Source organism: Pleurodeles waltl, chromosome 4_2, assembly GCF_031143425.1.
Source record: "Pleurodeles waltl isolate 20211129_DDA chromosome 4_2, aPleWal1.hap1.20221129, whole genome shotgun sequence".
Lineage (NCBI taxonomy): Eukaryota > Metazoa > Chordata > Amphibia > Caudata > Salamandridae > Pleurodeles > Pleurodeles waltl.
The window spans coordinates 334,543,383-334,570,937 of record NC_090443.1 but is presented as its reverse complement, the minus strand read 5'-3'; the positions used below and the strand labels follow the sequence as shown (position 1 = coordinate 334,570,937).

Genomic DNA, 27,555 nt, shown 5'->3' with positions numbered 1-27,555 from the left:
GCTTTCCCCATTCCGGCGAATATGAGGTCCGGATCTGCATCCATTTACCGCCTGAATGAAGACGGTTGTAAATTGCGTGCAGTGACTGCTTTGGGACCGTGGGTGGTGGGGAGTGGGGGAGTGCTTAATTAGAGGGGAGTGTCTGCTGCTCCCCACCATCGTGCAGGTGGAGGTTGGGTAAGGGCCAGGCACAGCAGCTTTCAGCAGTCCCCAGCTCTGGGGCTGCTGTCTCCTAGCCTGGGATTACCATGTCCAATGTTTGTGGATCTAGTAGTTACATGCCCGGAGATGCCCAGCAAGCTGGAATAGTCCAGAGCGGTATCTTTCAGGATTACTGCTCCAGCCGCTTGTAACAAGGGCCTGAGGAGGCGGAGCCTGTTGCTTTGGGTTTTGAACTGGTGACTCTGACCTTGACATGTCCTGTATGGTCGATGTCATTTCCTTGAAGGGGAGACTAATGCTAAATATTGTCCCGGTGATGATGTGTTATTTACATTTAATTATGTTGAGAAAAATCTCACTGTAGTAATCAATTCAAGATTACACAAGTAGAGGATGAAAAATAGTGGGTAAGGAACAGGGAATAAGGGCATTAAAAGGGGAATCGTGTAAAGGCAGGGTTTGCCTAAAAAGAAACAAGAAGTAGTTTACTTTAAGAACAGTTTACTTAAAAAATGTGTACGAGGTTTGTACAGGAAGCAAACCAACTGAAAGAGAGAAAACACATAATGAAAAAGAGTAAGAAGGATTTAAAAATGGGGGGAGTGGGGTTTGGACTTTTCCAGGAAATAATAATAATAAAAGGAGATTTGAAATTAAACTGAGAATACCTGAATCCTTGAAGATGATTAACCAAAACAATAAAAGCATTCGACTAGCCTAAGGGGCAATTTGGTAGTGCCAGACGGGCTGGTCTGCCAGGTCAGTGTGGAGCCCAATTTTTCGGATGTTTGTAGGTGCTGTTTTATGGTTTTCTGGGGCGTTTTTTACTTTTGATTTCCTTGATATGACTATAAATATTGTCTGTAGCGAGCATAAATTCATGCAGTCTTTTGTACCTTGCAAAACTATGCTGAGGGTAAACTACCCCGATTTGCAAGGGTGGCCATTTTTTTATTAGCTATTTTATTCGCTAATTGAAGCCACGTTTATTTGGCTGCTGTCCTATTTTCGTCCCAGTCCGACCCTAGGCACAAGACAAAACAGAAGGTAGCTCTTTCGGTTTAATGTCCTACAACTCCGGAACCAGACCAAAAGAGCAATTTAACGGTTCTCTGGACGTCTTTACGAACTTCTTACATCTGTCTACCACATCCCCCGAAGCTTCAAGTAGGAAAGTAAAAAACATAAATAATAACAAAACCCAGCCGCCCCAAAATCCTTTGACTATAGGTGCACTGGAGACAGCTATCGAAAGAAAAAAATATCCTTAGAAGGGGTTTACATAAGTGCTGTGTAAGAATGAGTAGGCATTAAAATATACACTTTCCATACACTTGCTCTTTCTGTCTGGCAGACCCCCAAATCGCCATTTAGCATGTATTTTTTTAAATTGTTAAGCAGCAAACATTTTAACATTTCGCACAGAATTTTTGTACAAAGCATCAGTTGTTGGACATAGCATTTTGAACTGGTGGATGGTAAATAGAAAATGAGTTTTTGCTTGTATGAGAGAGTTTTGCACACTGTTTATCAGTGTTGGTAGCGGAGAGACAGACCTATTCTTATTATATTATCTAATTTTATAAAGCTGCAAACTACCCAAAAGGTATTGTGGGGCTAAACCATTCTGCTACCCCTCGACCAAAGACCATAAACTAAGGAGACAACTAGAAGATCCTTTCGGAAAGCACCATGGTTAAAGATAGTGCCCAGCTATGGTTGCAAGGCCTTCCATAATCTAGCCGCAAGTCTACTCGCAGTTTATGAACTTTGAGCATGGCCAACTAACTGGAAGTGGCAGATCTCAAAGACCGGGTAGGATGATGAACCGAGACACGTCTGTGAGTAAAGCTAGGGCGTTTGTAAAATAAAAATAAGCTTTGGCAAAGCCAATAGGTCGGCATTCCCTTTTTAAAGAGGTGAATAGTGGCACTTTGCCAGAAAACTACATTTTTGATATTTCTATATGCTTCCTTCTCTGTGCTCCCTTCATGTAAGTGCTTGGTGGTGCACTGTACTTGTAGTCATCCCTTGAGGACGGGCATGTCCTTCTGTGGGGGAATATTTCCTCTCAGACCAGCACAAGAGGAGTCTCCTTTCTTGGTCCTAAGGGTGTCTGAAGGAAAGCTTTACAAATGTCACTGCAAGAGCCTTTATACTTGGTGTACAGACAGTGTAGACACTTCGGGGACTATTCACAGACTGCATTTTATAGCACAATTTTTCATACTACCATAGTATTAGTAGGATACTGTAAAATGTTAATCAATAACCTCGTGTGGAGGTCTCAACCTCCGACTCTCCTATCTTTTATTCCAGATATCGCCGCCCGACTGTGTAGATGTCTCTTATGTAGGTACATGTTTTAGTAGTAAATGTGGGAGGGATGGGTGTTGTGGCTGGAAAATTGTGAGCAATTAGTTCTAAAGGAGGTTTTTTTTGGGAGGAGTAAAGATGGTTTGGAGGGGAGGGTTTTAGGGAAGAACATGCACTTACCCACAAAAGAGTAGGCTACTTCTATTCACAAACTGCACCACAAAGGACCCAAAACAGTAAATGTATTTCATCACAGAGAGGAAGAAAGTCCAACACCACCCATGGTCATTCAACACTACTGCAACACCCTCCCGTGGAAAATAAAGAGGCAGGCACTTAAAATGACAAGCACTTGCAAAGCCAATAGGTTTTGCCTACACAAGACCTATTGTCGTTGACGATGTCTTTTAGCCACAGCAGAGTGGAGTGCGTAGAGTGGAGTGGAATAGGGTGGCCAGGAGTGGCATTGAGTAAAGAGGCATACAGTTGAGTGGCGTAGAGTGGTGTAGAATAGAGTGGCATAGAGTGGCGTACAGTGAAGTGGAGTGCTGTACAGTGGAGTGGACTGGACTGGCATAGAGTGGTGTAGAGTGCAGTGACATGGAGTGGCATATAGTAGAGTAGTATACAGTGGCATAAAGTAGAGTGAAGCAAAGTAGAGTGACATAGAGTGGCGTGGCATAAGGTAGTGTGGCACTGAATGGAGTGGGGTACAGGGACACTGTGGAGTGCTGTAGAGTACATTTCCTAGAAATTTGAGTTCTGACGAAATTCCTTGCATTGAAATTACTCCCACAAGAAAAATACATTATTATCAGACAAGCTGATAAGGGTGGGAATGTGGTCTTCATGAATAAACTTAATTATGACAATGAGATCTTATTGCAATTGAATGATGTGTCATGTTATGAACATGTGATGGGTAATCCCATTCCTGGACTTACGAGCAAGATCAATAGTAGGTTACTCACCTGGCACCAACAGGGATTACTGAACAAAGATGAATACTTATATTTTAAGGAAGATCATCCTAGGTTCCCTTGTCTATACACATTACCTAAAGTACACAAAAAATTACCCTTTCCACCGGGTCGACCAATTGTTTCTGGTATATCTGGCCCAATGGAGAAACTCTCTGAATAAGTGGACTCATTTCTATAACCATTGGTATATAATGTTCCATCTTTTATCAAGAACACTACACATATTCTTAGCATTTTAAATGATGTTGAATGGGAAGATAATATGTTGTTGGTAACATTGGATGTGGTCTCATTGTATACTTGTAGTAACCATGACTTGGGACAATTGGCTGTACAATACTTTCTTAATAGGAGATCAGCAAGTTTGTGGGAGCACACCGATATGTTGGTTGAGATGATGAACTTGATACTTACGAACAATTTTTTTCTATTCAACAAGGAATGGTTTTGACAGAAGCAAGGTGTGACGATGGGCTCCAGATTCTCCCCCTCATATGCTAATCTTTTCATGGGGTGGTTTGAGAATAAGTGCGTTTGGGGCCCGGAGTCAACTCAATGGCAGACTTACATACTATATTTGGGTCGCTACATCGATGATTGTCTCATGATTTGGACAGGGAGCATAGAGAGATTGACTGAATTTTGTGACTTTTTGAACTCAAATTCCATGAATGTCAAATTCTCTAACCAGTTTAGTTCTAAAATCATTGAGTTTTTGGATGTGGAACTCTTCATAAACAACAATCAAACACATATTAGGTTATTCCGTAAGGCCACAGCATGTAACTTAATTCTACACGCTGCAAGTGCACATCCAAGTCATCAAGTTGTTTCTATACCCTACGGTGAGCTGGTGAGAGCCCGATGTACTTGTAGTTTAGACAATTAATTTTTGAGTTGTATTGAGGAGATGGGTAAGAGATTTAGGTCACGGGGTATTCCAACCATGTAATTAAGAAAGCACAACATAGAGCTAAACAGATAGTCAGGAGTGACACTTTGAAACCAAAAAGCCCAGACATATTTGACATTGAGTCCAATAAGGTTTGCTTTATGATTCGTCTTTGATTTTAAAGAAATTTATGAACAAACACTGGGGTATTCTACAGCAGGATGAGGTTTTGAAGAATTTCATACCAGAAAAAGTAGTGACAACTTATCATAGAGGTAGAACCCTGAAGAGTGTTCTCAGCCCTAGTTTCTCGACTGTTACACCTGTTAAAACATGACTATCCACACGAGGGGTGGGCTTTTTAAAATGTGGTCAATGTGGGGCATGTCGGTTGGCCTGTCATGGCATTAGTGAATTTTCTACACCTGGACAGAATGTGTTCAGGATTAAGTCAACGATTGACTGTAACACCTCGTATGTTATTTACATAATAGGGTGTAAATGTACTTGTGTGTATGTTGGGAGTACTATACGCCCACTCAAAACCAGGATTGGTGAGCATGTTAGGGCACTCAAAAATGATGATACAAAAAATCCTGTTGTGGCACATATTTTAACGTGTGATTCACAAGATACCCGAAAAATCTTTGAATTCTTTGGTTTTGAACATGTCCAGAGGGACCCCATAGGAGGTAATAGGGAACTTTCCCTATGTAGAAAGGAAGCATTATGGATAATGAAACTGAGGGCGGTTGAGTTGGGCCTCAATTCTGATAGAGAGTTGGAGTGTTCATTGAATATGTTATGTTATGTTTGACTTAATATATACTCACATTTGTACTTTATGATATATGCCTGTACCAATAATAATGGTTCTTTTCATCTGGACACATTTGAGATGGTAAACACAATGTATTTATTTTTTGATTGATTGGTAATGTTCATGGGTCATGTTATTTTGTGTTTGACTAAATATATGCTTATATTTGTATTTTATGATACATGTTTGTACCAATGATAGCTGCTCTTTTCATCTGGACACACTTGAGATGGTAAACACAATGCATTATTTTTTTTAAATATATATTCTGCATTATGATATTACATTTCTCCTCGAATTGAATGGAGTTTACGCCCCCCTATCATTTTCATTTTTGTCTATTGTTTCTCTTTTCTCTCCTTTTTTTCTACTTTTTCTTTAAGGTCATAACCTAAGACTATGTGACACTGTTCACCCATATATTTGATGCTCAGGTTACTTTATGTTTATATTTATATTCATGTTGGTTACCAAATGCATTGTTATCTGTTTTGTTTTTGATAATTTTATGCGTTTATTCCCAGTAGTTTGAAATTCCATAATTTTGGTCTCTTTATACACTCCCCTTGTGTTTTTTTTCGTCATGACTGCTTATAGTTTTTTTTATGCACCATTGATCGGTGGGTTGTGGAGGTATAATTTATGGTTCTTAGTTGCTGGGCATTTGAGAACATTGAGTCCTACTTTTATGCCTATTACGTTGGTCCGTCATTTGTCTTCTTGATAGTTTTGCTTACTTAAGCACTTCCGCCTACAACTATCCGTGGCTAGCGTACTCGCTGCACGGATGGCATTCAGATACCACGTTCGCGTACATGGCAATTACGAAGGAAATGGGTAATTATATGTTGGTCTGATTGAATGTGTGACAGATGATTCTTGCAGGGCATGAGTTTGCTATTTTAGGTATAGATTCTTCGGTTCATATTATTATGTTCTATGTTTCCTAGATACTTGTGTGCTCCGATTTACATAGTTACAGAGAAAACAGTTCAACATTTACAGCTGTTGGTGATGTTTGGATCTCTGGATTTCTTTGCATTCAATTTCTGAGTGAGGTATTGTGGATCATTGTACTTTATGCACACGGGGAGGTGGACATGCTTTGAGTTTTTGCACACGGTGTTTTCGTAGTAATGCATTACGATATACTTTATTTGTATTTCTTAATTCTAGCCACTCAAGGGCCTTGATGTCTAAGCTACGGAGGTTACAGGAAGATTGGCACAATATATAATAGTCAACGATTGTTAGATTGCTCTATTTATCCTTGAATAAGGCATCTATGGATTACTTTAATTTTTCACAAGCATGGGGCTAGACATGTTGTTTATTTGATGCACATAACGGTTCTCACTACATGATTTCTTTTCACATGGGAATGGACATTACTCATGGGTGACTTTCCCTCACAATTTGCACCTTGCTGTTATGTGGGTTGAATCACTATGTTAATTAAGGATACGTCACATTGGATGTTACAAGAGGGTTTTTGCTACAAGGATAATGTTTTTGTAGAATCTGGTTGGAGAAGTTAATATTACTTTTTGTGGTTGTGTTGTGGTCTCTTTCACTATGCAGTGGTGTTTTCTCTATTTTGGCATCCAGGCATTTTGTACTATTTGTACTTTTTCTGTTTCTTTTTTACTCATCTGTTGAGTCTTTGTTCACATTGTCATTTCAACATTTTGTTTCTCAACTCAAGTGCTTTGTTTGGTGAAACTACAGCCCTGAAGAAGTCGGTGGGGTCATTTCCCCAAGGCGAAACACGTGTTGGCATTATATTCAAGAATTGGCTGAGCATTGTGTTTGAAAATTGGCTAAATCTTCAAGGAATTGACCTATTGGACTTCGTGTTCTGAGATTAGCAGATATTTCAAGAGTTTGTCAAACTGAATGTCAGAAATTTATCTTTAATAAATTATAAGGACTGGACTATGCATCAAGAACTGATTCCTGATTGTTCGTTTGGACTGTGAAACATTTCGTTGGAGTATTTGTTTACTTATGATTTGGATGTCTTTACCTAGTTAATTTGTTAGGTGCCTCACGCAGGTTTGTGTTTAGCTTCTGTGTACTTTGTAAGCATTTTTAGGGATTAGGTGTTGTCTCTTGTGAAGGCACCTTATGTTTACTTTGTGCCTTGTACTAGCCTTGAGCACCTTTTTCTTCCCTCACAATCACACCCCATTTTTTTGGTCATTTAATGTAGAGTATAGTGGCATACAATGGAGTTGCATGAAGTGACATGAGATGGCATACAGTATAGGGGAGTGCAGTGGCACAGAGTGGCGCAAACTCAAGTACAGTAATGTAGAGTGAAATGATGTAGAGAGCTACAGAGTAGAATGTAGTGGTGTAGAGTGTAGTGGCGTGGACTGGCATAGAGTAGCGTGGCGAGGAGTAGAGCAGGTTTACACTGTCTGGAGTGGCATGGTGTAGAACAGAGTGACATACAGTTGAAAGGCATGCAGTAGAGTGGAGTGCAGTGGCATTGAATGCTGTGGCATAGCATGGCATGGAGTCCAGTGGTGTGGAGTGATGTAGAGTGGCATAGAATGCAGTGGCTTACATTGAAATGGTGTAGAGTGCAGTCAGTGCTTGAAATGGAAAAAATAAAGTGCCGGTACTCTGTGCCAGAGTACCTGCTTGTTTCCGAGAAGTGCCGGTACTCTCCAATTAAAAGTATTACGTTTTTCCTGAGATGTGCCGGTACTCGCCCTCTCAAAATAAAAAAGTGCCGGTACTCAGTACTGGACAGTACCGGCCCATTTAAAGCACTGAGTGCAGTGGAATAGAGTATAGTGGCGAACAGTGCAATGGCATAGAGTGCAGGGGCATAGTGTAGAGTGGTGCAAAGTATAGTGCAGTGGCATAGAGTAGAGTGGTATGGAGTAGAGTTCAGGAGTGTAGAGTCCTGTGGCCTAGAGTGGCACAGAGTAGAGTGGCATAGAGTGCAGAGGCAGAGTAAAGTGGTGCAGAATAAAGTGGCATAGAGTGCAGTGGCATAGAGTAGAGTAGCTTAGAGCACAGTGACATAGAGGGGCATAGAGTCCAGTGATGTAGAATGATGTAGAGTGGCATAGAGTGCAGTGGCTTAGAGTAAAGAGGTATAGAGTGCAGTGGCATAGAGTGTAGGGATGCAAAGTGCAGTGGCATAGAGTAGGGTGGAGTGGCCAAAAGCAGAGAGGTGCAAAGTCGAATGCAGTGGCGTAGAGTAGACTGGTGTAGAGAAGAGTGCAGTGGTGTAGACTGATGTGGCCTGGAGTGGAGTAGAGTAGAGTGCCATAGAGTGGTGAAGAGTAGAGTGCTATAGGGTGCAGTGGCAGAGCAGAGTGCTGTAGAATAAAGTGGCATAGAGTGCAGTGGTGTAGAGTAGAGTGGCTCAGAGTGGCGTAGAGTGCAGGGACGTGAGTCGTGCACAATAAAACAGCATAGAGTGCTGTAAAATAGAATGGTCTAGACTGCATGACATGCAGTGGTGTAGAGTGCAGTAGTGTACAGTGCAGTGGCGTACATTGCAGAGGTGCAGAGTGGTCCAGAGTAGAGTGCAGTGGCATAAGGTGCAGTGTTGCAGAGTCCAGTGGCGCAGAGTGCAATCGGGCACAGTAGAGTGATGCAGAGTGGAGCGGGGCAGAGTAGAGTAGTGCAGAGTAGAGTGGCACAGAGTGGAGCAGAGTAGAGTGGCATAAAATGCAGTATCAGAGTAGAGTGGTGCAGAATAAAGTAGCATAGAGGGCCGTGGCATAAAGTAGGGTGGCTTAGAGCACGGTGGTGTAGAGGGGAGTTGTGCTGAGTAGAGTGACATACAGTGCTGTAGAATAGAATGGTGTAGAGTGCATGGCATTGAGTGGTGTAGAGTGCATGGTGTAGAGTGCAGTGGCATAGAGTGCAGTGGCTCAGAGTAGAGTGGTGCAGAGTGGAGTGGCACAGAGTAGACTGGCGTAGAGTAGAGTGGTATAGAGTGCAGCGGAGGGGAGTAGAGTACAGTGATGTAGAGTAGAGTATAGTAAAGTGGTGTAGAGTAGAGTGGTGTAGAGTGACATTCTGTGGCAAAGCCTAGAGCGGCACTGTGGGGTGTAGAGTAGAGTAGAGTGGCATAGAGTTACTGTGTGGAGTGGCGCGGCAAGAGTAGAGTGGCATACAGTGGAGTAGCATACAGTAAAGTGGTGTGCAGTGGCACAAAGTGGAGTAGCATAGAGTAAACAGGCGTAGAGGAATGTAGAGTGGTGTATACTGCACTGGTGTAGAGTGCTGTGTCTTAGAGTAAAGTGGTGTAGAATGCAGTGGTGTAGAGTGTAATGGTATACAGTGCAGTGAAATAGAGTGCTGCAGAGTAGAGTGACGTAATGCAGAGTGGTGTAGAATGGCATAGAGTATAGTGAAGTAGAGTGCTATAGAGTGGCACAGCATAGAGTGGCATAGAGTGATGTAGAATAGTGTGCAGTGGTGCAGAGTAGAGTGGTGTAGAGTGGTGCAGAGTGGAATGTACTGGTGCAGAGTAGAGTGGGGTGGAGTGGTACAGAGTAAAGTGCAGTGACACTGAGTAGAGTGGCGTACAGTGGTGCAGAGTAGAGTGCAGTGACACTGAGTAGAGTGATGTAGACTGGTGCAAAGGAGAGTGCAGTTGCGCTGAGTAGAGTAGAGTGGCACATAGTAAAGTGGCATAGAGTGCTGTAGACGGGAGTGGTGCACACTAGAGTGGCACAGCAGAGAGTGGCATGGCAGAAAATACAATGGCGTAGAGTGCAGTGGCATAGAGTGTAGTGGCATAGAGTGCAGTGGCGTAGACTGCAATGAATATGACTACAGGGTGCTTCACAGCAGCAACATGCAGGCAGCGAGGGGGGCTGCTTTCATGTTTAAGATTCCAGCTGGGCCCAAAGCAAAGATGGAATTTAGTGGGCCATCAGCTCTCCTGTTTCAGGGTGAAATGGCTGGGAGGATCCTGAGTCTCACACATAGGTGCCATCACAATGTAGAGAAAACAAAAGTATAGACTATCTTTTCAGAAGTACTAAAAAGAAGCTATGATTGGAGGCAAGGTTTTGACTTTGTTCATTTGCTGTGCATATGTATTCATGTTAAGCATGTTCGATGTATTGGCCTGGACAAGGACTCACACTCATAAATGTAAATACTAATACTATTTAAATACTACCATTTTTTAAATGTAAATCTTTTATAGTGCTGTTCATTCCAAATGTGGTATCTGAGTGCTTTACATCACACACACACATTTAAAATTGAAAATAAATCTTACAAGTGTGTAAATCAATGTACAGGATTGTAATTGTGTTTATCAAGTGCTTACTACCCCTGACAAGGCATCTAAGTGCTTTTCAACGAGTAGCATGCTACCCCGGAACCCAAAAAGGATTAGTAATGGGAAATATGAGGATGTGTTAGAGATAGTGAGGATTACAAATTGTAGGAGTCACACGTCCTTCACAGATCACTGCGCTATATTAGAAGGGTTGCAATTTATGAACTGAAAGTAACAAAAGGATCTGTGTTAAAATCAGTAATGTACTTACCTTTTTACATAAAATAAAAATCGGTCATTTGCATTTCCAAGGTGTGCTTTACAGAAAACACATTAACCTTCTATGCTACTTTGAATCAAAACTGGGACTAGACAAAACAGCGACCTCTCCAGCAAGTGCACTAATCACAAGAGTAATCTTACCATAACTATTATTTCATGAGATTTACTGGACAAACAGAGGTCTCTGCAGCACGTGCCTTAACCCCAATAGGATATTTTAAAATGTAGTCTTTGCAACCCATTAAACCAGAACAGACTTATTGTCACGTTTCTCATTGTTGCCAATTTTTTGTAATAGATTTTAGTTTAAAAAATGTATGGGTTGGATGTCAGTTTGTTTTCCATGACTCCACCCCTTGTGAATCAACTACCTTTCCATTGCCACACCTTGACCCCAAAATGATGGGTTCCCAAAGTCAAGATTTTCCATCTCCAACACTGCTATAAGGATTACACACACAGCAGTAGCAAATCCGTGAAACAATTTCACCCCTGAGACATAGCTTCATGGGGTGGGGGAGATGTGGTGGGACACCTCCTTAATAATATTTTAGTCATGTCTTGGCCTGATAGTGAAAGTCAGATCCACCGTCGCCAGCAAAAGTGACAACAATGACATTAAATCATCGCAGACTGAATATTGATGGGTGAGCCACTATATCAAAATGGAGAACTGAGCAAAGGGTCTGGCCTGGCTCTAGGCGCCTCACATGAGCAGAGCCATGAGAATATTTGCTAGGTACATAAAGCTGTATAAAAATATGATAAGGTTGCTTCAAAATGTTTAAAAATATATTTTTGTAACATGTGGAAGTTTTTCACCTTAGTAGTTCAGATTACATCACTGCATTTCTTAAAAGTAATAGTTTGAAAACATGAACTTAGAAATATTGCCCCCCTATGCTGATAATTCAACTAGTGAAATAACAGTGAAGTATATGAAAAAGTGATGGATGAAATGCTTGTGGGTATTCTGGTGGTACCGTTTCCGGTGAGAGCTATCCTTCAGTTGGACTGGTGAATGTGCGGTTGGTTTAGATAACGTTATACCAAGAATAAGAACAAGGGAGGTATCTGCTGCTAAATGTGGGTGACAACATTTTAGGGACAGTGTGTGCCGAGCTTATAGTGGTTTATCTACTGTAGTTAGTGAGACACCAAACTTCATCAACATTTGGGCTGTTAATTCCTTTAGACAGGGCACTCAAGTAACAGGCTTAAGTAGTGATCAGCTTTCATTTGTGACATCTCGTAAAGTGCACAAATGTACTCATGATAGACCTGCTAAACAGATGTGTGAGGTCTTTAGATCTAATATCATTTATTATGATTTCACCTCCTGTGAGGTCATGGGTCGTTATGCCACTTTCTGTAATGTCATGCTTGATGTCACGCGTGTGATGTAACTTTCGCATTACCTTACTTGGTTAGTCCCCCCACTTCTTTTTTAGGGACTTGTGCCCTGGATACACAGAAGTGAGTGCAACCTTTCTTCTGGCCATCAGAGAGCACTGCAAGGAAAAGAAGAGATACGCATATATCTTAAGGAAGCTAACTCAAGTCAGCCAGGAGGGAGCACCATGGGACATAGGAGAGATGCAATGGGAGAATGAACTGTAACATAATTCTATGATAAAGTTACATTTTCTTTTCTCCAACTTCTCTTTTATTCTTTCCACTTTCAATCATCTTTCTTCCTCTGTCCCTTTTCACCCCATTCCCTTCTCCCTTTACATATTACATGTCTGAGAGTTCTTTTCCCCCCTCCTCCACCCCTAGGTCATCATGGGACTTGCTGCCTTCCTGTGGCCTTTCAGCCTCCTGTACCTGACAGCCATGATCTGTGGGGCCCCTTCCAATGAGCCTGTCACTGAAGACCCTCTGATGACCTCACCGCAGGCCTGCCGACGCTGCTGTGACTCTGAAGACCCCCAGCCTTCATCTACGACTAAGTCTTCTTCTGCCCCCCACCAAAGCCCTCATTACCTTCTGCCAGAGGTCCGGCCCTACATCAACATCACCATCTTAAAGGGTGAGTTGTCGGGGTACTTAGGATATAAACTGATCTTCGTGCTCTGTGTTACACTTGCTTTGTGAGGCAATTAGGACTTTAAATCCTCAGACTTCCAACCTAAGGTAAGTGAGTTTGGGGAGAACTGTGATATTAGAAGTCAAAGCTCGACCCTGGGGCGTGTGAGTGGGTAGCATATTGAACCTAGGGCTGAGGGCATTTCATTTCACTTTTACTGAAAAGGCCATTCCTAAAGCTACTGATAGGAGGCACTCTTTTTGAGCGAGCAAAGATAGTGACTGACTGCCTCAGAGAAGTCACTCTGTATTGTGCTATATTTGCATCTATGTATGCTTCATACCCATGACAAGGAGCGAAAGCGATTCGCCAGACAAGAGGAGGGGCTTAGTTGAAGTGTGACCTACTAGTAAAGGGTTCCGGAATCATGCATGATGGCAAAATATTCTGCTCTTGTTGTGTTATATGTTGCTGCATCTAAGTGCTGAGTAGAGCAGCAAGGAGAATGATATAGAATGCTTCACTTCAGTCACCCTTCATCGACATCCAATATTACCCAACATCCACACTAAAATGTGCGCACTCCTCCGCAGATTTCACAACCACATTACTACAGAGAATTTATATGACTAGAGATATGGTATGAATTATGTAACATGGCACTGAAGAAAGTCTAAATTAACTACATTCTTCAGTTAATTTCCTCTCCATGCCCAAAGTCTCGACAACCCAACTGTAACACTAACTACCTCCTCTTCCCAGCTCTCACACCTCCTCTATCTGCATCAGACGTAGACTCATACTCCTCTAAAACTGCAAACAAGAATACACTTAGCTCATTAATATTAAACACACCACACTCCTCCTACTCCCCCCTTTAACACCATGTAATGCTACTAACAGACTGACATTGCATCCAACGTCTCCTTCACAATTGATCCCCATACTGAAATCAGCCAATTCTTCACGTCCACCATCTGGTCCTTACAGTCCCTAAATTGTAAAATCCTAAAATCTCTCATCTCAAGTTTTGTCTTGCTTAATCTTAAACTCTATCTTCATCTTTTGCAGATCTGGCTAATACGTGTGGAAATTTGTGTGTGAGAGGAGTTGTATGAGTGGAATACATTTGAATGGTTGTGCTTTAATAGAATGTGAGTATGGCACTTCCATGTGGGTATGGAACGTGTAAATGGACGGCTGAGGACAACTGGCTGCACTCCTGTGACTGAATAATATTCTTCTGAGCAAATACCTATTGTTGGAAATGGCCATTTTGGCAGGGTTATCCCCAAACATTTTGCCTCTGATCTCCTATTTTTCACTGTGTGCTGCACTTCGTTTTTGCTGGCTTTAGGACACCTGGCACTTTACCACTGCTGACCAGTGCTAAAGTGCAAGTGCTTTCTGTATAAATGACATTGGTTATTGGTTTATCCCTGATTGGCATATCTGACTTACCAGTAAGTCCCCAGTATAGTGCACCAAATGTGCCCAGGGCCTGTAAATCAAATGCTACTAGTGGGCCTGGAGCGTTGTTGGTCCACCAACGAGTAGCCCTGCAAACATGTCTCAGGCCTGCCATTGCAGCGTCTGTGTGTGCAGTCTTAAACTGTAATTTCGACCTGACAAGTGTGCCCTTTTGCCAGGCCCAAACTTTCCCTTTTACTACATGTAAGTCAACCCTTAGGTAGGACGAAGCAGCCCATGAGATGTGTATTTAAAAGGTAGGACATGTACTGGTGTGTTTTACATGTCTTGACGGTGAAATACTGCTACTGCTAAATTTGGTTGCAAAGACAATCTCTCCCATAGGGTAACCTGGCGATTGCCGTGAAATATCTTATAAATGTGATTTCCCATTAGCAGCAGCTAGAGATTTGGAGTTTGGGGTCTCTGAACTCACATTTTAAAAATACTTCTGTTGGTGAAGTGGGTTTTTAAATTGTAAGGCTCTGATTTATACTTTTTTTGTGTTGCATTACCGTCATTTATTGATGCAAAAGCGGCGCAAACTTACAAAATCCAATTGTATTTGATGCTTTTGCATAAAAAAATGACGGTAATGCGGCGCAAAAAAAAGTATAAATCAGGGCCTAAGTTTGAAAATGCCACTTTTAAAAAGTGTCCCTGCCTGACTGTGGAATACACGTCTGGGTCAGGATGACATTTGAGATGTTTGTGAATTCACTGTAGACAGTCACACAAAGGGAGCTGAGGTGTGCCCTACATATCCTGATGGGTATTCATGGGCTAGAGTGGTGGGAGGCGCTGACATTTGCACCTGAATAAGCCTCTGCTTGCCGTTACACAAAGCAGTCTCCAACCCCCTGGAGTGTGTCTGGGGCCAGAGTGGGAAAGGCATGGTCTTGTGCACTACAAAGAATTTTCTTTGGAGTTTGCCTACTTCAAAGGCAGAAATGAGTATAAGTACTGGTTCTCTGACCCAACAAATTTAGAATCCTTCTGGAATAAGACGTTCTGCCAGGAAGAAGAGCTGGACATGTAGGAGGGACTATCTCTCTGCCTGTTGACTTGCCAAGTGGTACCCTAATTCAGTTCCTGGGCCCTTGGGAGTGAGTTTTGGTGTAACCAAGAAGAAACAAGCACATTGACTCCAGAGCGTCTTTGGAACTGTCACCACTGTCCAACTCCCTGCTGCTACCTGCACCGGACCTATGATCCCCACTGAGTGCAATGACTGAGACCGATGCCACGGACCCGATGCTGCCACAGCACCTCTGAAGTCCTGTCACAGTATGCTCCCCGAGTGCCATGTCACTAACATCAATGACACTGACTCCGCAGTTGCACCTGTGGCCCCGTGGTGTGATCGCAACCCTGTGATGTGGACACCTCACGACCTGCTGGATTCATCGACCTCGCCAAATCATAAGGAACCAATGCCTCACCACCGACACCACATCACCTCCCCTGCAACCGTAAGGAGCCAATGCTTCACCTCCCCTGCCCAGCAGTAAGGAACCAATGCCTCAACTCCCTGGTAGCAAAAAGGAACTGTCACTGTACCCGCACCAGTGACTCCTCACCTTCCCGATTCCATGCAACATCTGTTTCCTCATTTTCCAAGGTACTGTACTTGGGGTTAGTGCGACTTCTTGACCGGCCCACAGTCCCTCACAATTGGTGTCGGACTGTTGGGAACTACTCTGTCAAGACGTCTTGATAGCCCCAGTTGGAGCTATTGGGTTTCTAAGCACTATACTAAGATTGAATCTTTGAAAATGTGTATCTTTGCTTGTGTATGTTGGATTTCTGTAGTTTTGGTCTGGTTTTACTCAGCTAAATATTTGATATTTTCGAAACTGGTGTGGAGTGCTTTTGTGGTGTTTTCACTGTGCTACTGTGTGTGTGTGGGTGTGTGTGTGTGTACAAATACTTTACACATTGTCTCTGAGATAAACCAGACTGCTCATGCCAAGCTACCAAGTGGGTGAGCAGGCGTTATCTTAGCTGAGTCACTCCCTTACCCTGACTAGAGTGAGGGTCCCTACTTGAATAGGGTGCAAACCACTGCCAACTAGAGACCCCATTTCTAACACCTATCTATAACCAGTCTGTGTGGTTTTTCGTCTTTTGGCCTCCGGCACTAACTTAAGTCAGAAGTGGCATTCTCTCTTGTAAAGAAACTTTCTGATAACCGATCAACCTTATTCAACTATCTCCCAACGTCCTTGCTTCTCCAAAGTTTTGGTGCATCTTGTCTTCAACTGTTTGATCCTGTTTCTCACCTCTGTAAGTCTATTTCACTCCTTACAATCAGGTTTTTGAGACATCCATTGTACTGAAATCACATTCTCTCATACTGTCTATCCTCATACTACTCGCAACTGTGTTTGAAACCATAAAATCACTTCACACTCAATATCTAACCTTCTCAAGCTAGGCATCATCTATGTTCTCCTTCTATCTTTTCCACCACACTCTTTCTATCTCATGGTGCTTATCATTCGTACTATCAATTTAATTACTAGTTAGCACCCAAAGGGGGTCAGATTTCGGCCCTCTTATTTAATACATCTCTTGGTAACATTATTTCCACTTTTGATTTCTCGTATCATCTTTACATAAACAATGTTCACAACGCTTTACTTCTGATCTTCAAGATCGACTCCTTGATTTCCTCACAACAATCTGCAGGATGGCTCTCTAGTCTGGTATGCAGAAGTCTTTTAAAACGAAAATTACATGTTTCCTTTCTCAAACGACAACTACATCTTTTGCACACATTGAATTCTCCCAGACAGTTTCAACACCATTGGTGAGAAACTCTGGCATACTTTTGAAGCTTACTATGTGCCTGGACTACTGCTACCGCTGCTCTACACCAGCTACTTAACATCTACGAAATCTGTCATGATATCCCCATCCCTACTGCTTGTAAACTGATCTCTGCACTGGTCCTCAAAAAGCTGGACAAATACAACAGTTCCCTGGTACTCCACAGGTATTCATTACTCCCTCAAGACTATTAGAGTCATCAAATCGAAAATATTGAGGGGCTATACACAAAAGCACATTTATATGTTAGTAAAGACTTAAATGTATGACTTTTTGAGTTTTTTACAATTTCCAAGCGTAAAGTCATTCAAAAGTGTAGATTTGTATGTCCCACCTCAAGAAACAGGATGTGGAGTCAGTAAAACATCACGTATGACCTAAAGTTACTAGTAGTAGTGACTTACTATAGTATTTGACATCCTGCATACCTGGCAGAGTCCTCCATAATTAAAGTTGGGAACTTCCTATAGGAAAGTATATTTGTAAGTTAAATATTAATTAACATTTTTTAATGTAGAATACATTTAAAAAAATCCTTTTACTCTAAGCTTTAAATAAAAATGTAATTAATCTGATTAAATTAAAATTCTTTTTGAATGAGTTATCAAAAAACACTCGCCTACAGTAGAATGTTTATATTTTGTATAATGTATTAGAAGTTGCTATAAGTTGTGTATAAAATTAATATAGTTTATTATAAATATTTTTAAAAAGAATTACCTTTATTTTAAAATTAGAGAAAAGGTCATTAAATTATTTAAAAATAAATTAACATTTATTTATGATTTATATTGTTTTATTTTAACATTGAAATAAATGTACACTTATACTTAAAACGTTTAAATAAATTAACTCATTTTAACATTATTTCCTATGGAGTTTTATTTTGAGTCCAGGCCTCTATTATTTTCTATTGGAGGGTGTGGAAGTACGTGTGAGTGGCAATGGGTGGTGCTAGATATACTCTAGCTCTGTGCTGGAGTACATTTATGACTATTTTGGGTCCCTTGTGACTGTAGTAGCGATATAAGTACAGGTTATGGAAATAAATGGTCTTACACCTTTGAGGGAAGGTGAGCGTCCTGCCTAAACCCCTCCCTCACCTTCGCCTAACCTCACTTTACTGATAATAAAAAAACATCTTTTCAGCAGTAAGTATTTCCCATTTTCCAGCCACTTTCCTCTGCCCTTCCAATATTTACCTCTAAAAGATATGCCTATGTGTGTAGAGGTCGCCAAAGTTGGAGCGGATAAAAGATAGGAATGGCAGAAGCAGAGACCTTCACATGTAGATCTAAGAATAGCATTTTGTAGTATTTTAGTACTACCACAGTAGCATTTTTAACGTACTATGAAATGCTTTTTGTGAATAGGCCCCTGAATTTCTGCAACAGCGGCCTGAAAATATCGGTCCTGAAATTAAGCGTGCTGTATACATGCTTATTGAAATGTGGGGAAAAAAATAGCCGTAAATATTTTAGGATGTTACTCTGCATAGGCTTTGCAAGTGGTGGATCGTCAATAAATCTTTTCAGTTTTTTGGTACACTGGGTAGTGATAGTTGGGTAAGCAAAACATATGGAAGAGCAAACATAACCATAATGAGAAAATGAAGGAAAAGGAGATGTGCTTGCTGTTCCCCAGTGGCATATGGGTTCCCAGGCAGAGAACATGGAGCACCCCCCGGACTCACAAAGGCAGGTGTGTGATGAGGGGGTCCCTGGAGCCAAGACCCCCCTGCACCACGAGGGCTGCGTGGCCTTTGTTACACCCCTGCTGTTTCCTCTAGCTCTGAGCTCCAGCTATGCTACTAGCCCATCCAAGGTCCTATCCAAGTGGTGGCAAAAACTGCCATGCTTGAGCGCGGGGCCACCTTTAAGAACCCGTGACACACCCCTCAACACCTTCCTTCTGTCTTCATACTCTCTGTTCTGTGTTACAATGTTTTTCTCTATCTTCTAGGAGACAAGGGTGACATCGGAGACCGAGGGCCACCTGGCAAATCAGGCAAAGAAGGTGCAGCTGGTCCACAAGGACCGCCAGGAGAGAGCGGCAGCAAAGGTCAGAGGGGAGACCCTGGAGATCGCTGCAAACATCAGTATGCTGCCTTTTCAGTAGGTCGTAAGAAGGCTCTTCACAGTAGCGAGTACTACCAAGCGTTGGTCTTCGACACTGTCTTTGTCAACCTCTATGAGCACTTCAGCATGTTCAAGGGCAAGTTCTACTGCTTTGTGCCTGGCATCTACTTCTTCAGCCTCACGATCCATACCTGGAACTTCAAGGAAACGTACATGCACATCATGAGGAATGAGGAGGGCATGGTGATTCTTTATGCCCAGCCCAGTGATCGCAGCATCATGCAGAGCCAGAGCCTCATGCTGGACCTGAAGGAGAATGATGAGGTTTGGGTACGACTCTATAAGCGGGAGCGGGAGAATGCCATCTACAGCGATGATGTGGACACATACATCACTTTCAATGGCTACCTCATCAAGCCCAGCCTGGAGCCCTGAACAATGTGCCATTCTGAGCTCTTATCTCTCAAAGGCCACGCCCAGCCTGGAGCTGAAATACAATCACTCTTTTGCAAGTCCTCTATTTGAAACTGAGTGCATCAGTGCTGACAGCCCTTCTTTTCTAAGGATCAAGCTAATCCTGGAAAACCGTTCACTTAGGATCTTCTACATCTGTATCCATACCTTCCAGAGACTTGGCTGCAACCCCCTCAGAACAAACTCTCCCTGGAACATGTCTTGGCCCTCAGAGGACACACTCTGCCATTAAGGACCAAGATCAGAATCACGATTTTCTGATATTGTGTTTAAGGACTACCTATTGCCTGGGGCATGTTGTCCCTATTCCTTCTTTTTGGCCACATCCCGCCTGAACTCCTCAACAATAGTCTTCTTGGGTCATTGAGGCCTTATGTCCCTCATGATCAATCAACCCCTTAGCTTTGCCATCTGTAGGGCATTTTCATAATTTCCTCTCTCCTGATAAGGTCTCTATCTCCTTTCTTCCTCTTCTTTTTCTCGTTTTCTCTCTCACTCTCTTTATTTCTCTATGTCTCTCTTTTACTCTCTCTCTCTACTCTTTCTCTTTCACTCTCAGTTTCTCTGCCTTGCTCTTTCACTCACTTTCTCTCCCCCGACCCACAACCCAGATCCAGTCTGTAAACCTAAGTCCAGTACTCCTGAAAACCATCTCATTGCCAGCCTCTTCCCATCACAAACGTCTGACGTTCTCTATGATACCTCGAGATTTACTTAAGCTTTTAGGGGCAGATTTAAGAGCCCCTTGCGCCATTTAACGACACATTAGCTGAATTTTTTTATTCTAATGTGGCGTTAGAAGGCACAAAACGCTGCACTAGATTTACAAAGTGGCGCAATGCATGCATTGTGCCACTTTGTAACCCTTTGCGCTACATCATGCATGTGCCATGCATAATGTATGCAAAGCGGGTGTTCCCCCGTTGGTGGGGGAGGGAGGTGAAAAAATTGCCTCAATGGGCTTTGTAGGATTAGCGTAAAAAAAATTAGGCTAACCCTGCAAAACTTCAAAACCGCCATGGCGCGCTGTATCTTAGATACAGCGCACACATGGTGGCATTAGGGGGGCTCTAAGGGGTGCAAGAAAATTGGCACTGCACTGGGTGCAACTCCACTTTTCTTAAATCTGGCCCTTAGTTTGTGCACTCTATCGCTCTCTCTCTTTTGACTCTCCCTTCACTTTAACAGCCTTTCTCCTTCCTCCAGTTAATACTGTTTATTACTAGTGATTTAAAATTTTTTGCACTCCTAACATGTTTAAACTTTTCTTTCAAGTCCTTATCACATTTTGTCTCTGTCTCTGCATATCTCGCCCATGTTCCCTCTCAAAATTACACAATGTATTTTTCTTAACATTCCGTTCAGCATATCCATTTGTTCTATGCCCGCTTCCCCGTACTTATTTCTCGTTTCCACTGTCTTTTTCTGTTTCAACAACTCTTTTTTCTTTGTAACTCCTCCCACCATACATTTCTATTCTGCAATTTGAGTATAGTTCTTCTCAGCATTTTTAAAACCCAGTCACATTTTCTCACCGCTTTCTGGTTCTCTCACCAGAATTGCTTCCTCCCCTTTTTAAAGTCGGTGACCCATTTTTCATTTGTCTGCTAGTCTCTCACTCTTTTTGAAGGTGACCTCATTTGTGTCACCACGTTGCTACACATGGCAATACTACAAAACCAACAATGAGGGTGGGCTGTTGTTCACATTATCTTTAATGTGTACGGTCAAGACTATTTAAATTGTCTTCTGTCTCCCAACGACTGATACTCTTGATAAGGAATAGTAGTGCTATACAGAGAGTTGGCATTTTCTTGAGGTTCAGTTTTGTTTTAAATGCATCTTTGATGAGAGTTATTTGGTAAATTGGCTTTCCTTATGGTAGTCTTTCATTTTACCATCTTGAAATGAATGTAGTTTGGCAGACTGGTTCACCTAAAGTCTGTCCTTCATTCTAGAGTTGATTTTTGCTGATGATGTGTTCTAGTGTTGACCATTTCTTAAGTATTACCTCCAGATGATACATTCTTTGGACGGTTTGGGTCACATTGGGGTGAACATGTGTTCCATGTTTGACTTTATGTTAATGGTCAACATCAACTTGGAGAGGAGTTCTTTAGTACAATGGTTTTCTTATGGTTGTGGTATATTCCTTGCTTGCATTTTTGAGGGCTACACCATTTTGAAATAGTGTTGAGTCTCGCTAGGGCTGTCGAGATTCCAGAGATTTACATTTTCTTGTGGGTCACATCTTGAACTTTAAGACTGGGTCTTTCTATGGGTGGCAATCTGCCTTGAATTGGTATTTTCATAAATCACAATATTAATGTGACTAGTGCTTCTTAGGCAGGTTAGTTCTCCTATGGGCAGGGTGCTTTCTTGTGTTCATATTTTATTAAAAATCAATCCCACCTTGGATGGAGATTCTTGGCTAGGTTGTTTCTCTTTATGGTTGGCTTTCTTTTTGGGGATTTTCTTTACTATCACTTACATCTTTGCTAAGGATACTTTGATTGGTTGATTCTTCTTTTGTTTTGCAGGGCTTCTAGGGCTGGCATTTTCTTAGGGGTCATTGCTCCCTGAGATGCTGGGCTAGTATTTTGGGATTTATAAAACGGTGTATCTTTTGAGAAATAAAGTTATAGAATGATCAATCCATTTTGGAAGGGGTTGCTGTGTCTGTTTAATTGTCCTTACAATTGACTTACGTCTCAGTATCAATATTATTTCAAAGAGAATCCTGTCTTGGATGTGGGTTCTTCTGTAGGCTTGTTCCCTGAAGGATTGTTACTTGTTCTAACGTTGACATTTTCCTATCTATGTAATGGAGTAAACATGACATTATTTTCTTTTTCCTTTGTGTTTAGTGATCAAAGTACATTTTCCTGAGCACCAGTCCTAACTTTGATAGGGTGTTTGTGACTGTTAGTTTTAGTTGGAGTTGACTTCTGTTGTAGCACTGACATATAACTGATGGTAATACCATTTTGGACATGGTACATTGTTTAGTTGAACCACCTGGAGAATGTTCCGGAGATGTGAAGATCTGGATGGGTCCCTTTTTGTGCTCAAGACTGTCCTTCCAAAGGCAGTGAGCAGACGCGAAAGTAAATGTCATGCCACGCCTAGAGTGAGAATACTGAACACTTAAAAGTGAACTGCCGCAAAGAATCAGAAGTTCAACAACTGATGATGATGGCTGTATGGGGGACAGTCCAGGCAAAGTTGGAGATTACACTGCCATCTGTGTATAGGGTGATGCAAGCTTTATACTGGACGTCATGCTGACACCCTTAATGCTGAGGCTGAGTGTTGGCTATACACTTAATTCTTTTCACAAGCAGTTGTATGCCAGAAGACTGGTAGCAAATATTTCTACTTGACAATATTTTGGTTACAATTTTCTAGTACCATACCCCTTACAGCATGTAGAAGAGAGATAAAGTGCCCAGCATTTCTAAATAAGCATGTTGCAGCTAAGCAAAACACATAAAAAATATATTACCATGAGGAAAAGTGCCTATGTAGGGCCTCCAGTATTCTTATGTGTGTTCTCTTGATAATTGAGGTTCTGCGTGACATGCAGTTATTTCGGAATCAATTTTATCTCATGTCTCTCCATCCCTTCTTGACTTGTTCACATATGGTTTTGTACTGTCTTTAGGATTGCTGATTATTTGGTCAGTGGCTTTATCCTGAGGATGACTGCATTTGCTTAGCTTAGGTTTTTGGCATGTTCAGGTGCTTTGGTTAGATAAAGGTTGGTACTCAGTCTAGCTTAAATAATATATTGATGGTATTGATGGTATATTGATGTCCAGTTCAGTTCACATGTTTAGTGGAGCATCAATTTAACTTTGAGGTTTCCCATGTTTTCGTAGTTCTTGGTCATTCAAGGATGTTTATGCAATTTATGGTTTGTTATCTCTTGTTGATCAGCAGCTATTTAATGCTGCAACCCATCTGTAGCTTGTTAAGCTACTTGTTATATGCTGGTTTTGACTCAAATGTTCTCCATTTCTTGAATATATTTGTTCACTCATAGTTTGGTAATCACTTTAAAGTCTGCAATCTCTTGAAATATGTAGAACATATCGTGCTGACATATTAGTGGTAGGGAGGGATGCTATTCAGTATCTTGTTCTTAGACATCTATTTCAATTTGACGTTGGTCATCACATGTAGACTGATGTTAACTTATAGTTTTGTATTGTCTTTAAGGTATGTTTCTGATTGGTGATCATGATCTTTCTACTGATAACTTCCCACTTGCATATTATTGAACCACCCAGAGCTGTGCCTTGCTAAGATTGTTTTTTTCCCCAAAAGCTTTGATGAATCTTTGAGGCAGGCCACTTCTTGCTCAGTTGTTGTTCATTTATGCAATTGCACAACCTTTAGGTGATCCATGTCATTCAGATGATGACTGCCCATTGCTGGTTGTTGATCTATTAAGTTGCTATGCTTTCTTGAGCTTTAATTTCATCTTGACATTATCTATCTCATAAGGGTTGTTGTTCACTTCTTTTAAAGTTGCCAATCTTATGATGAGCCGCAATCACCTTATAATACTAGTTTTGCATATTACAGTCTTACTTAGAATCTGTGATTTTTATGGACTGTCGGTTAACCTTGATATTCGACTTCTCTTGACATTGGTTGAATACTAGTGGCTTGGAGCATCCTTTTGGTTTTGTATTATTTTTTAGATTGTTTGCCTCTAGTTGATTACTGCTTCTAAGCTGCCGTCTTCTTGCTTGAGCCTGTGTCTTGAGGGTTGGTTATTTCTTGAGGCTGGCCATCTCTTGAGGGTTCGCGTTCACTCTTTGCTTGTTGCTGGCTTTAACCTTTACTCTCTGTGCAATGGATGTTCCTCCATTGGGGTTTGTTGTCTTCTTTATTGGGGTTCAGTTATTGGTTGGGATCCTGACTTAGGGTCTGATTTATATATTGGCAAAGAGGGTACTCCGTCACAACTATGACGGAGTTCAATCCTGCCAATTTAGTGGTAAGCCTGCTACATTTACAGGGTGGGCAGACCTTAGGGTGAATAACGGCGGAGACTACTCCGACTCTGCCATGATCCAGCAGCCTTGGGGAGTAAGGGCCATTGGAGAATGGCTACACGCCTACCCACCCAATTTGGACAGGTGGACATGTAGTCATTATTTACTGTTTCTTACCATCAGTAATACCTGGCAGTAAGGAACAGTAATATCATTATATGCTCCCTCTGCCTTGGCAGAAGGCTTCTATGACGAGGAGAGCATTATATTTTTTATTTTCAAAGAAATCCCATTTGGGGATTTTCTCTTTGAAAACATATATGAAATACGCTATGCTACAGGGCTGCGTCCTGCTGATGCAACCTCGTAACAGAGAGTAAAATGCAGTGACAGGAACCATTGTCACAGCAATTCATGGCAATACTTTTATAAATGACTGCCTGCTTGGCAGTTATTTTTAAATCTGGCGGGCGGTCGTTCTACCAGGGCAATTGAGTAATTTACTCCATTTCTCTGGGGGACCCACAAGCCATTTACAGTTCTCTCAAATTTTAGTATTAGGGTGGGGGGTTGGAGGACAAAGAGGCATTTCATCATGGTTTGCACTTCTTTGCAGGACTGCCCTGGCTTCTTCTTCGATTATGCGTTCAGAATGGCTGTGCCCCACCAGGATTGTCTTTTTAAAACAATGAACACTCACTTAAGGGTTCATGTTCTATCTTTAAAACAGTTGACACTAACAATCTCTTGTAACCCAGTTGTTCTCTTTCTTCTCTACTAATGATTCTGGCACTCATGCCTGGTGGTGCCTAAAAGCAGCACTTGAGGTGGCATTAGGAACTCTGGCATAGATCAGGAAGTTGTATGCCAGAATATCATGGATGTTACTAGCCCTATGGGAATACTGTAGCCATAATATCAAGTAGTAAACTATATTCAGGTTAAGAATATAGATGTAAGTATAGAATTACTGTTTTTAACTCCACATATGCTCATATACATATGCATCCACACCTCTACATACCTTGACAAAACATACATATGTATCCTCAATGTACACAGATATGGCGTTAAGAATAGTGAACCTGTACTCATCAATACTTTGGCTACTATATTTTTTCAGGACAATACATCCATAACATTATGTTACCATAATGCATCAGAATCCCTTCTGCAGCCTTGCACTTCCAGCTGATTACCCTGGCCTACAACAGAGCGAAGCAGGCCACAAGTTTGAAGCGTACCTTTTCAGACTATTTTGGGCGACAGCCATTGATATATATTGGGGGGTAGCCAAGGGATCAGAGTTTGGCTTCCCTCTCTTGTCTTACATCACCAACACTCTACAACAATTGCTGAATCTGTGAGAGACTAGCCTCGCCTAAGACCTGGTCTCACAAGGCTATCAACAGTATTGAGATACCCTAAAATCAACAGTCTTGTGACATTCGAAGGAAGATTCTTCACTCAGAACAAGGCTGCTCACAGTGCAGATGGACATACTCAACAGAAGCTGGCACTTCAGATGGATGGACCTTAGTCCAAACAAGAGAGTCAGCATCCCTCTAACAGAGGCAGAATCCCCCCCCCCCTCCCACCCTCCCAAAACAAGCAGAATGATGTCCAGTGGGAAACACTCACCTTTAATCTCTGGGAAACGATAAGCTTGGCTGAATTTAACTTCTGGTGCTAACGTTACATCTATCACTGCTTCTCTAGAGACCACATATTCCAGTCCTGGGTTTTCATCTAACACAGTAATAAACTGGATTTGGTTCTCTTCAATAGAAGCAATTACACTCACATACCTGAAACCGATGATTTGTTTAGAGAAAACTCAGAATTAGAATGTATAGTCCCCAGCCCCACACTCAGCGCTCCCATTCCTCTCCTTGACGAAGGTGCTACATATATAGGTGCCAGAGGGTGGGCGTTAAGGTGCTACAACTCTTGGACAATGATTTCTGTATGTTGGAAGGAAACACAATTATAAGAAGTTTATAGGTTCATATTTTTGCAGAAGTTTTAATTAAAGAATAGTTTTCACATTTTGAAAAGCAGACTGGAATGCATTTATGTTCTTACTCCCTAGCTGTCTGTCTACTTATACATCTGCCTATCAGTATGCCGGTCCAGAAAAAACATGTTGCTCTATCTGTCTATATGTAAATGTTTATGTCTATTTGTATTGAGCTCATCTTTCTCTGTCTTGGCCTTCATATATTTTTCTGCATTCTTTTTACTTCACCTCTTGCCTTTTTACATCTCCATCTTTTTTCACCTACTGTCTGTCTCTTGATGAGTGTTATATTGCTGTTTCTTTCTTACATTGCTTCATATCCTACCGTTATCCCTCTCGCTCTGTCTATCTTTCTCTCTCATTGTTCCCTCTTTCTCTCTACCTTTGTTTCTCCCTCTTTCCCCCAAACCCAATCCATCTTTCTTTTTCTCGCCCTTTTTCAGTTTCTGCTTAGGTCTCTGTTCTCTTTTGTTGCTTTTCCTTGCTTCCAACTATTCCTCTTCCCTTTGGCTCTCCTCAAGACGTCTCCTTCTATCTCTTCCTCTTCAACTGCATTCTCTTTGTGCATCCTTCCTCGGTGCTCTGCTCTCATATCTCCACCTCCTTGCCTCTCTTTCCACCTTTTCTACTTTCCTCTATCACTATCTCCATTTCTCCCCACACTTCTCAGTTTTTAGATCGAAGCCTGTCCGGATTGCTAAAAACAGCTTGGGGACATTCTGAAAGCTTCCCTAGGAATGCATACCACCCATTGCTTACCATTTGCTTTGTGGTTTGCAACTCATATTTTCTGGCTTTCTATTTGCTGGCTTTATTTGTTTTAGACTGTCCAGCCTGAGTTCATCCCTCCAAGGAGTAAAGTCTTGTCACACTACTTCTTTTATTCTTCCATGAGTGCTCCTTTTTGTTCATTTTAAAGTGTGTT

The 27,555-nt window shown here is 41.7% G+C and overlaps 1 protein-coding gene across 2 annotated transcripts in view; it reads left to right on the top strand.

Moving 5' to 3' along the window:
* C1QTNF6 (C1q and TNF related 6) overlaps positions 1-26,667 on the top strand; it is a 34,233-nt gene extending 7,566 nt beyond the window's left edge. For both annotated transcript variants that reach the window (XM_069231362.1, XM_069231363.1), the window contains exons 2-3: positions 12,501-12,753; positions 19,015-26,667. In XM_069231362.1, the coding sequence (XP_069087463.1) occupies positions 12,507-12,753; positions 19,015-19,565 (798 nt within the window). In that variant the 5' untranslated portion in view covers positions 12,501-12,506 and the 3' untranslated portion in view covers positions 19,566-26,667. The remainder of the gene's footprint in view (positions 1-12,500; positions 12,754-19,014) is intronic.
* The last annotated feature ends 888 nt before the right edge of the window (positions 26,668-27,555 follow it).